The sequence below is a fragment of the Hippoglossus hippoglossus genome, chromosome 4 (assembly GCF_009819705.1).
Source record: "Hippoglossus hippoglossus isolate fHipHip1 chromosome 4, fHipHip1.pri, whole genome shotgun sequence".
Lineage (NCBI taxonomy): Eukaryota > Metazoa > Chordata > Actinopteri > Pleuronectiformes > Pleuronectidae > Hippoglossus > Hippoglossus hippoglossus.
In genome coordinates this window covers 6,645,069-6,656,232 of record NC_047154.1, presented here as the reverse complement: position 1 = coordinate 6,656,232, position 11,164 = coordinate 6,645,069, and the positions used below count along the sequence as shown (strand labels likewise).

At 40.8% G+C, this 11,164-nt stretch overlaps 1 protein-coding gene and 2 long non-coding RNA genes across 4 annotated transcripts; 1 reads left to right on the top strand and 2 right to left on the bottom strand.

The window, feature by feature from the left end:
* The first annotated feature begins 505 nt into the window (after positions 1 to 505).
* Positions 506 to 10,103, top strand: fbxl5 (F-box and leucine-rich repeat protein 5). 2 transcript variants are annotated; one of them, XM_034582838.1, is made up of 11 exons: positions 506 to 697; positions 1,345 to 1,560; positions 2,439 to 2,534; positions 3,354 to 3,549; positions 5,818 to 6,003; positions 6,109 to 6,234; positions 7,138 to 7,292; positions 7,418 to 7,500; positions 7,676 to 8,404; positions 9,177 to 9,325; positions 9,727 to 10,103. In XM_034582838.1, the coding sequence occupies exons 1-11, from the start codon at positions 614 to 616 to the stop codon at positions 9,801 to 9,803; spliced, it is 2,097 nt and encodes a 698-aa protein (XP_034438729.1). In that variant the 5' UTR covers positions 506 to 613; the 3' UTR covers positions 9,804 to 10,103. The 2 variants fall into 2 exon arrangements, with proteins under 2 accessions (XP_034438729.1, XP_034438730.1); XM_034582839.1 differs by having other exon boundaries at positions 532 to 697; positions 6,133 to 6,234; positions 9,727 to 10,043.
* Positions 1,842 to 2,446, bottom strand: LOC117760085. The gene is made up of 2 exons (XR_004613611.1): positions 2,344 to 2,446; positions 1,842 to 2,308 (listed from the first exon to the last, which is right to left on the bottom strand). It is a non-coding gene; the product is annotated as an uncharacterized LOC117760085 (long non-coding RNA).
* Positions 5,674 to 5,882, bottom strand: LOC117760084. Its single transcript, XR_004613610.1, has 2 exons — positions 5,747 to 5,882; positions 5,674 to 5,708 (listed from the first exon to the last, which is right to left on the bottom strand). It is a non-coding gene; the product is annotated as an uncharacterized LOC117760084 (long non-coding RNA).
* Positions 10,104 to 11,164: the final 1,061 nt, after the last annotated feature.

The window sequence follows — 11,164 nt, the reverse complement described above, 5'->3', positions numbered from 1 at the left end:
GCGAGCTGAACACCGTCTCATTCGCTTCTACTGCCGACGTTTGAAAATCAAATTAACCTAAAGCTATGGAGGATATGTTTGCTCCTAATTAAAATCAAATGTCCAAATGGGAAATTGAAAGAGCTACAATTAAAGAAAGAAGGACCATACATGTAGTTGAGCAAAACTATGACATGCATTCAGAAAATGTAAAAAAAAGAGAGAAAACTATATTAATTTACTGCACGAACAACAAATGACAAACAAGTTGAATATGTGCAGATAATAAAATTCACGTTAGGTGTGCGGTGTTTTTTCAGATGGCCCTGTAGAAATATCGAGCTTCACACATCTGTCCTGTCAATATCTCCTCTCCAATATCTTCCAGGCTGGTCTAAGTTACATAAGTAGAGTTTGCTCTGAGGTTTATGTTCCTCGTGTAGGTGTGGTTTCAAACGTAAAAGCCTTATAACGACTTTCCAAATATGTATTTTTAAAAGGTCGATCTCAGAGCTTCACTGTTTGAGCCCACGTTTGTGGCTCGGCGGTCACGTGGGCAGCAGCAGCACACGCCTCCTTGTTGACTGTGTCGGGGACTGTGTGTGTGGATGACGCACTGAGGCTCAGCGCGAAGATGGCTCCCTTCCCGGACGAGGTGGATGTTTTCACTGGCCCCCACTGGCGAATGAAGCAGCTGGTGGGCTTATACTGCGAAAAGGTGAATACAAACGACCGTCCGTGGTTAACTTGCAGTTTTACAGCGGGATGTATGACGCGTGTGGCCCACGGACGAGTGGACGCCACATAGCGCGCTAGCGAGCTAGCTTGGCTACTCGGGAACCGTTCGGTGTCTCCGTGGTCCGACTCGTGAACGTCAAGTCAGCGTTGCACAGAGACTTTCACTCAGCCAGCACTGTGGGGCCTGTTTTGGATTACCCTCATCAAACTCCGAACAACCCATCCCCTGCCTACTCAGATATGACATGCTATCAGCTTTAGCTAGCTTGACTCACTTGCAGGGTAGCTTGTTATGCAACGAGAATCAAGTGTCACTAAGTAGTTTCCAAGGTTCCCAAGTACTGGGTTACAAATATAACACTGAGCATCTCCAGGCTGACAAGGCTAAAAAGAAAAGTCCCTTTAGCAAAACCGGCTAATGCACTGCGTGTCTTCTAACGTAATCTGGAGCCCACTGCTGTAACGTCAGTTGACAGTTTCTGCCGTAAAGACGCTTCCTGCAGCTGTTCTTTCTGAGGGTTTACACCGGACCTACCATTTGTCGTGATCTAACGCCACCAGCAGAAGTTCTACTGCTGTTACTTGTCACACGAATCTTGGCTGACAGTTTTGTTTGTTTTTCCACAGCTGTCAAAGACCAACTTTTCCAACAACAATGATGTCCGCTCATTTCTCCAGTCCCTCTGCGCCACCTTCAAGGAGTTCAAGATGCATGAACAAATCGAGAATGAGTACATTATCAGCCTGTTGCAACAACGCTGCTGCACTGTGTACAATGTGCACTCTGACAACAAACTCTCAGAGATGTTGACCCTCTTTGAAAAGGGACTGCACAGTGTTAAGGTAAATGGGGATCAATATTTTTGGTTGATTTGCTTTTGACGTGGCTCAGCAAAAAAAATACTAGGCTTTACATAAGAGGGTCATACGTGAGTTGTGCAGAACTCAGCTGATACTTGTTGCTCAATGGTGGGGTGGAACACTGTCATTAGAATAACTATCGTGTTAGCCAGACAACGGTTGTAAACAACAAAATAGTTATTTTTTCATGTGTACATGCTAATTGTAATGGCAGGTAATTGTAGTGTATCTCTTTTAAATGTAATTTATTTTAAAGCTTGTCTACAATTTGTAGCATCCAACCAGGTTTTTGTGTCAAATCTATGGGTTTACGAATTAAGACTTCACTTATTAAGAATATGGCAAAATTAAGAAAGAAGTAGTCTGAATTGTTTAATGGAGGGATGGTTGTATTTGTGATCTGCTTAACAGACTGCAAGACTTATTGTTCTCTCTCCAGCAACAAGCCAACCAAAAGCATGGGCTCTCCAGGATGATGCAATTGTGTAAATCTTAACATCCGTTCCGCCCTAGTCAGTTTGGAAAACAGTTCTTCTGCTTTTCGATGATGTCATATTGAACATCCTTACTTGATTAAGAGACTCTTGAGAATATTAGCGCAGAGAAGGTTATACAACATAATTTCAATATTTAATAATCCTACTACTGTGAAATATGGATGACCACACATTTGGTTATAAAGAGAATGAAAAGACCTAATAGTAGATATTGTTGACGCGATTGTAAAGACCTAATAGTAGATATTATAGATGCAATTGTAAAGACTGAATAAGTAAATATTGTAGATGTGGCTGTAAATATGTCTGAACTTGTATGCTCCTCACTGATTTCCTTGTATTAATAGTTGTTCTGTGTTTTAGAGTGAATATGAGCAGCTTAACTATGTCCAGCAGCTGAAGGAGAGACTTGAAGCTTTCACACAGGACTTTCTGCCCCACATGAAGGAAGAAGAAGAGGTACAAGATGGTTGCTTATCTCTGTTTTTAATAAAATCTTTTTGATTGGTTGAGAAAGGATGGAAAAGACTAAACTGTGGTCATGAACAACAAAGGAAAGAACAGAAAACAAACTAGAAAATACCTCCCTAGAAATTTGTGTGCAGCGTGCTTCCTGCCAGGTCCAGAGACTGTTTCAGTTTGAGAGAGAGAGACACTGACTGGCTCGTTTTAAAAAAAAGAGAGAGAGAGAGAGAGAGAGAGAGAGAGAGAGAGAGAGAGAGAGAGAGAGAGAGAGAGAGAGAGAGAGAGAGAGAGAGAGAGAGAGAGAGAGAGAGAGAGAGAGAGAGAGAGAGAGATCTATCTATCTATCTATCTATCTATCTATCTATCTATCTATCTATCTACTGGCCCGCTTGAAAAAGGTGAAATCTAACACCATTGTAACTTTTTAAGACATCAAAGATTCCTTTGATCTATGACCACTGACACTGTTACTCGTTCCTTCGATGAAGGCTACCATTGACCCCCATTTAAATTTTTTCCGCTGTTTTTCGCAAATTAACGAGCAAACCTTTTGGCGAAAGTCTTAGAAAAGTCATAGCACACCATTCCCGACCGATGTATTTATTGTGCATGTGCGACAAAAACTGCGGGAGAAGTAACTGGAAAAAATTTATGGCAGAAGAACGAAGAATAATAATAATAAGTATGGGGAATAATAATATATGTGCATTACTGCACACATAATTAATGGAAACTAATTTTAAATGCGTTTGTTCATAGCTCAGTAATTTGCACTGTTTGAAACCGCTTGTAAACTGAAGAGATTGTTTGCAGGTGTTTCAGCCTATGCTTATGGAGTACTTCACCTATGAGGAGCTCAAAGACATCAAGAAGCAGGTGATAGCACAACACTGCAGCCAACATCAATGGGACTGTGCTGCTGAGGTTCTGAAGGGCTTCACTTTGTGGAGCCAGGCAGAGGAGCTGCAAAAGGCCTTTAAATATGCGGATCATGAGAAGACAGATTACGGTTAGTGGGTATATTCATATATGTTGAAACTGTTGTCTCAAACCTGATTTGAGGTTCTTCCTTCTGTCTCCAGTTTGCCCTGAAAGTCAATTTTTTTCTTCATTTTTGGTACATACAAAAGTTATTCAAATGCAAATAATATTGTCGTATAAAAAAAATCTAAAACAGTTTTGATACTTATCAATACTTGATCAAGTAAAAATACCAACAGAGCTGAATCCAGCTTGTAAAATCTAAAGATCAGTATTGTTATATCACTTATTTGTAATATTTTGGTTATTTGGTCTAAACAACACAGGTTGTAAAAAAATTCTGTTTGAATAAACAATGATCACAGTGCAACAGTAACATTAAGATCCTGCCGTGAAATTGGGTTTTTTCCCAGCAGTTGCTGATGAGACAAACTATGTATTCAATTGTTCCAGTACACCATGACAATGTCAGTGAGCCAACATACACAATAGGGTTGGGTGGTGTTTGGTTTTTTTTCTGATCACGGTGCTTAATTTATACTTTTAAAATGGTTCCAGAACCAGATACTTGTTTTCTTTAAAGAAGCATAAAACAACGATTCATGTTGAGAGCAGCTTTTTTGTAAATTGGCCTTCTTAGTTGACATAACCTCAGAACCTAAATGACCTCAACTTAAAACTGCAGGGCAAGAACAACTCTGTGTGTGATTTGGTAGCAGCTGTCCAGTCTTTCCAGCGGAAGTTGGAGATTTTCAAAGTGGATCTCCAAGAGAACTTTACACATTTTCCAGCAATGAAGCAAATTCAGGGTGAGAGAGATATTTCTTCTCATGTTGAGTTCATACAAAAACTGATTGGAAACTTCAGTGATCGTTTTGATGACTTCAGCCTGGGAGAACAGGTCCTCCTTTTCATTCAGAACCCTTTTCTGGTAAAAAATGTGACCACATTTTCACAGGAGGCTAAAATTACCTTCAAGTGGGTAGATATGGCATCTCTACAGATGGAACTTGTTGATCTGCAAGCAAATGTAGTACTGAAAGAGCAGGGTGGAGTTAGTGATGCTGCCAGCTTCTGGCTACAGACTGTAACTGAGAAAGTTTTCCCTGGTCTCACTAAAGTGGCAGTACACACCTTGACGATGTTTGGCTCCACATACAGTTGCGAATCAGCATTCTCAACACTTAACATTATTAAGACCAAATACTGTTCTAGAATGACTAATGAACATTTACATGCCTGTTTGAGAATGGCACTGACCCCATTCCTCCCAAGGTTCAAAGTACTAGCAGAGAAAGCTAAAGCCAATTTCTCCCACTGAATTAGGGAAGTGGGCCTACAGACAATAGGCTACATGTGAATGAACATATGAAAATTATTTCTTGTTACTTTTTCTAAGAAGTTTTTGCTTCAATCGTTAAGTGGTTGTTAAGCTCAGTTCAACCTAAAGCACTTTATATGTTTGTCTTTGAGGATGTTACATCTTTATGGTTAAAAGGAATGTAGGCCTATGCAAATTCCAAGACAAAATGTTTATTGCACTTTGTTTCATGGTTGATGTCTGGACCTCTTGCAATTTTAGTTGAAGACCCCTGCTTTAGATTGTTGGGTTCCCCCCTTCCTTCTACTCTAGGTTTACTGACGGAGCATGAACAACAAGGTGCATACCACCACCAACTCTTCAAGCTGTTGCTCCCTGCTCTAGGCGACTGCTCTGGCATTTGGTGCATGTCCCGGTGACAGAATTCTTTCACATAAAAAACAGCCTCAGACTTTGTAGCTTTATGTATTTTGTTGTTGTGTCGACTCAAGGTTGAGGTAGCTACTATCTAACTGTAGGCAAACACTCCGTGCTGCATGAGCGATATAGAGAGTGTGCTGCCACGAGAGTTAAGTATAATTTTAACCAGGCACTCGCTGTGATTTTTATACTGCCTGTAATCAGGACATCTATTTCAATACATAGCTCAGGCACTGAAATGAGGCAACGAAATCTGCCTTGTGATTCGGTCTGGTAGGTAGTGGCCCTGTAGGAGGATTTCGGTACCCAACCCTAATGCACAATACTAAGAGCCTAAAACTGAGGAAGGGAACTTTCGTCATTTACACCTGTGCTTTTCCTACTGTAAAATTTCATACTTGAAAAACTGCATAAGCAGGACACTGTTGGACTTTTTAAGTCATTACCTTCATGAAAGGATAAACTGACCTGGAAAGTGGAAGACATTTGAAGAAGATCCATGTCATACTTTTGGTATATGACTGACAAGCCAAGCTCTTTTGTCCTCTTTCTCAGAACTGGAAAAGAAAAAGGATTCTTCAACCCACATATCCCAGCTCCCTACAGAAATTATGCTGAGGCTGTTCCATTATTTGGGTCCTCAAGATCTGTGTCGCTGTAGTCAAGTGAGCAGCTCCTGGTCAGAGCTTGCTAAGACCGGCTCTCTGTGGAGGCACCTCTATCCTGTGCGCTGGGCCAGAGGTAAACTGCTGAAAGCTGGCGAATACCTTAGGCCAAAGACTTTATTGTATTCAGTTGAATATGTTGTAGTAGTACACTGCTGATAAATGTTTGTCTGAAATGTAGGTGATAATTACTGTGGTCCACCAGGGGATCTGTACCAGGAGCCCGATGACGAGTGGGTGAAGAGTCGGCAGAATGAGGGTCGGGCCTATCAGGAATGGGATGAGGATGCTGATGTTGATGAGTCTGGTAAGATTTTGTCTTCACACCTCTGTTAGTGACTAAAACAACAAAACAATCAGTATTAATGTATTACATTACATTTCAATTAGCTGATGCTTTTATCCAAAGCGACTTACAATAAGTGCATTCAACCATGAGGTACAAATCCAGAACAGCAAGAATCAAGTAAGTACAATTTGATTCAAGAAAAGCCAATTTATTATTCGGAGTATGTGATGTGACATTTTCGGAAAGTGTAATTTGGGATGTGCTTTTCCTACTTACAAACCCTTTCACTTTGCCTTTGGTAAGTTAAAAACAAAATTACATTTTTTATACAACATCTAAAAGGTCTAACTGGTATGAAAAGGCACAGGTGGTTGTTTCGGTTTGGTTTGACGCGGTTGGCGCAGTGCACAGCGCAAATGACACAGAGAGAAGCACTACATTACTGACAGTTTACTGACTGGTAAAAACTGTTAAAAAACACTTTTCACAGTCCAAACATGTATGAAAAGAGTCCAAATTAACACTGTAAGCAGACTTGGTGGAGCTGTGCATGGCTCTCTAGTGCTTGCCCCGGACCTGCGGCCGTGCTAGGTGCCTTATCCCGCGGGCTGTGGAGCCGTTTGTGTTCCATGCGTCGGTAGCCAGTGTTTATTTATCGCAAGTCATATCGTCATCGCGATTTCAACAGCGTAATCGCATATCGCATGTTTCCCTAATATTGTGCAGCCTTAGTTCACATGCTTTTGTGGTGACTCCCGTCACCTTTATCCACCTTTATGAGTTTGCACTAAAGTGAGAAAGGTGCTGCCTTTAGACCTCAGGTTCCACTCTGACATAAAGGTAGTAAACAGAGTTTTGTCCATTCTACCAAGGCAACCATTAGAAACGGAAATTGTAATGTTGTTGTTGATGTCTTGTCAGATGTGTCGGACCACTCAGTAGGCTCTCTGGCAATTAGCAATGCTCGGCGGGAGAAGAAGCTTCTGAATGGGATTATCCAGAATCTACTGCCAGCTGTGGGCTCATCTGTCAAGTCTATTGTTCTGGCATACAGTTCTACAGTCTCGAGTAAAATGGTATGTCATTTTTTTTTTTTTTTTTCTCACTCTAATCGTCCAGTACGTGAATATGAAAAACTGTTAGACAGATCTATTATATAAAATTTAAAATGAATGTTAACTAAATTTTGGTCTTTTTCCAGGTCCGTCAAATTCTCAGTCTTTGCCCCAATATTATTCTTTTGGATCTGACTCAGACTGATGTTACAGATTTCGCATTTGACAGGTAAATGTAAACAATCAGTGATTTCTGATTATGCTATGGTATCATTGACAAAGTTTATATACTAGAGCCACAATTGATGAAGCTCTAAATTTGCTTAGTGCCAACCCTGTTCAGATTTCTTATGTGCAGGAAACTTAGTACTCACCACGTGTTCCTTGGATCCTCCTTCTTACAGCTGGTCATCTGTTGGAGCTTGTCTGTCTCTGGAGCACCTGGATTTGTCGGGATGTGAGAAGATTACAGATCACACCCTGAAGAAATTGTCTTTTGGGCTTGGCGACCTCACGTCTTCGACCTGCTTTGACAAGCGTGTAGACCGACGAGCCAAGCTCCTGAAAAGCTCCACAGTACCCATCACACTCATGGATGAGAGAGACCTTCATCCAGTGGGACGGAAGCGACAGGCCATCATTTTCAAGCAGGGGACTGGTCGTTGGGGGACTGCCCGCAGGCCCGCACAAGTTTGGGTACTGGACTCCTCAGACCTTGCTGATATCGAAGACGCTGCAGAATGGAGCGGTCGTGGTGGAATGTCTCTTCCTGATGCAGAAAGCTTCGTTGAGACGCAGCTTTTGGGAACCTCGTGTTCCTGCAGGAAGAGCAGGGGGCGCGGGCACAGGACAAATGCCTCCTATTTACAGCAGCAATATTCCATGTCTGGGGAAATGTTCTGTGGTCACTCCACCTGCTGCACTAGCGACATGGCCCTCAGGACTTTTATTGGGCCCCAGTGCGAGTCAGGGACCACCAGAAACATCACTGCAGAATTTCGGACTAAGTGCTCCTCATTTGAGGGCCTGCAGTGTCTGGAGCCTGAAAACAGGACTGACCAATCAGAGACAAAACGCTCACTGAGATTCCTCAGTCTCTCTGGATGTTACCAAATCACAGATTTGGGCTTGAGGTAAAGACCATGCATTTCTGTTTTGCAAACATACCAAAAAAACCTCACTTCCTTTATACTTAAAATTGCCTGATCTTTCCAAACTAATGTGGGTTTATTTGGAGGTTAGTATCTTCAGAGTGTAGTAATTCAGTGGCAACTAAAAACAGAACATGGTGCAATAACTTGCGTGACTGTTGTCATTTGTGAATTGACACATGGCCACTTAGCTTGGTAAACTTTCTCTATGCAACCCTTCACACATACACAATTTGTGTGAGATGTGACTGTTTTTCAAAATCACAAATTAGAGCGCGACAGATTTTTGGGCCTTGATGCCAATACCAATATAAAGGAGTGAAACATTTCTGATACCAATTATTGGCTGATCATTCCCAAGATGTTTATATCACACCCTTATGACAATGATTTGTAATTGAGGCTTTAAAAACCTTATTATAAATAACAACATACACAAATACAACCAAATATATAGATTTTTAATTAAGAATTTCCTATTTAAAATGTTTGCATTGTTTGTTCTGTAAAAAGATTTTTATGTCGACGCCTATTAGCAAGCATCACAGATGCATTTGTGAAAGACAGATATTGGCAGATTTTCATTGGCCAACTCAAAGTGGTCCGGCTCTTGTCAAAATGCTCATCAAGTTATATCTCCATTAGTTGACACCTTAGTTCAGGTTATTAGGGAGAGGGAGGCTTTGCAATGCGACATGATTATCAGTTTTTATGCACTGTAATGAGGTTGCATTGCGCTGTGTGTGTGATTCAGGGCTCTGTCTCAGCGCGGAGGGCTTCCTGTTCTGGAGCATCTCAACTTGTCCGGCTGCCTCTTCATCACTGAGGTGGGGCTGCAGGAGCTGGTGTCCGCCTGTCCTTCCCTCAATGATGAACACTTCTATTACTGCGACAACATTAATGGTAACACAAGTCAAACTGTCAGGGTCTTTTTCCTCTGAAACACAAAATCATTCATGCTCATAATCTAGTACGGTATTGTGTTCATGTGTAACTGTATATAAATTAGTCATAGTGAATAGAAATGATTTGTGAGGTATTGCACTGTGGCAACTGTAACACACATTACTAACCCCACTTGCATAGCATGTGCCCTAGTGTAAGTAACCATTGCTGCTGAGGTGGAAGGTAAGTAGGTATTACAGTAGCCAGTATGATGCCTTCAGCATTGTGTGCCATATGTCTACTTCATTTATATGATAAATTAAGAATTTGAGAATATTGTGGATGTGAGGATGCTTGTAAGCTTTTTCACTTGGGCATGCAGCTGAGTAAGATAATTACTGTGTGGCATTTCTCTTCAGGTCCCCACGCAGACACGGCCAGCGGCTGCCAGAACCTACAGTGTGGCTTCAGAGCCTGCTGTCGCTCTGGAGAGTGATCCTGCCTGGCTATGCTCTCCTCAAATGTCAACGTCTCCTTTTTATTGCACTTTATCCTGGGAAAACCATTTGCTGTATTTTGTGTCACTTAAAAAATGTTTTGGATGAAACTGCTCCTGTTTTTTTCCATTTCCATCTATATTAAATGGAAACAATCTTTTGGAAAAGGAAACTTATGATAAAAGGAATTTAGGCATCTGCAAATGTACATCCTGTTTCCTTTTTTTGGTTTTGAAAAGTATAGAAACAAACACCAAGTACTTAGTGTTTGCTGTATTTAAAGTATTTCCACAAAATGATTTGGATTCATGCTTCTTCCTTCTCCCACAGTTAAAAGTAATAGTTGTCATGTTTGTCTACACGGAGGAGGCAGAACATTGTGATCACAGTTGAAGCAAATACTAAAACACTGATTATCTTGTACCATTGGCACACATGCAATAAGATGACATTTAACATTTGAATGAGCAGATATTAGTACAATATAGTCAGTTTTCATACTCCTTCACTTTTTGCATTTTCTGTTTTAGCTGTGAAAAATCCTTCTGGACAACTTCTGTGGCTGCTTTAGATGAGTTGTATTCACCATGCAGTGGAGTCAGACAATGCAGCACAGTTCTGGCTGATGGTCAACATTCAGAGTTAAAGGTTCAGTGTGTAACATTTTGGTGAAAGGGATCTTTTGGCAGAAATTGAATATAAAATAATCCTAGTGATGTTTTCACTAGTGTGTTTCATCTAAATTGTACGATTTGTTGTTTTCTTTACCCTAGAATGAGCCCTTTATATTTAAATACTTCATATTTACATCCGGAACGGGTCCTCTTTACGGAGGCCGCCATGTTTTTTACAGTAGCCCAGACTGGACAAACTAAACACCTTTTGAGTTTTTAATCACAACTGAAGGCTGCCACAGGTTCTCATGTTTGGAAGGGGGAGGTGAAGTGAGGGGTATTCAGCTGCAACATGCAACTTTACCACTAGATGTCACTGAATTCTATACCATAACATTAAGGCAAGTCTAAAAACAATAGGTTGTGCCCTGGGCTAATCAGAATGTCTGACACAACAAAAGGTCAATAAAAATTAGGAAGTCCTATACAGGCTAATTTACAAAGCAATGTGCTCCATTTGCCAATGATACGTTTGGTCAAGCCCTCTGCTAATGTGATATCTCTACTTGGGAGACTCGGGTAAATTGAATTTACATGTAAGCTTATTCAAAAGCCATCTTCCTGGGAAGGATTCTGAGTTTTACTCGGGTATCTGTTTTTTTTTATTAATGATCTAATAATAATATATAATATTAATTAATGTAAAATATACTCGACACAGAGCTTAATGTCATGTGGAGAAGAAG

What these genes read in the sequence shown, in the direction of transcription:
- fbxl5 (XM_034582838.1), top strand. Translation starts at nt 614, where the DNA reads ATGGCTCCCTTCCCGGACGAGGTGGATGTTTTCACTGGCCCCCACTGG. An exon ending in TGGGCTTATACTGCGAAAAG is followed by an intron (nt 698 to 1,344) that starts GTGAATACAAAC and finishes GTTTTTCCACAG; the next exon opens with CTGTCAAAGACCAACTTTTC. An exon ending in CTACAGTCTCGAGTAAAATG is followed by an intron (nt 7,293 to 7,417) that starts GTATGTCATTTT and finishes GTCTTTTTCCAG; the next exon opens with GTCCGTCAAATTCTCAGTCT.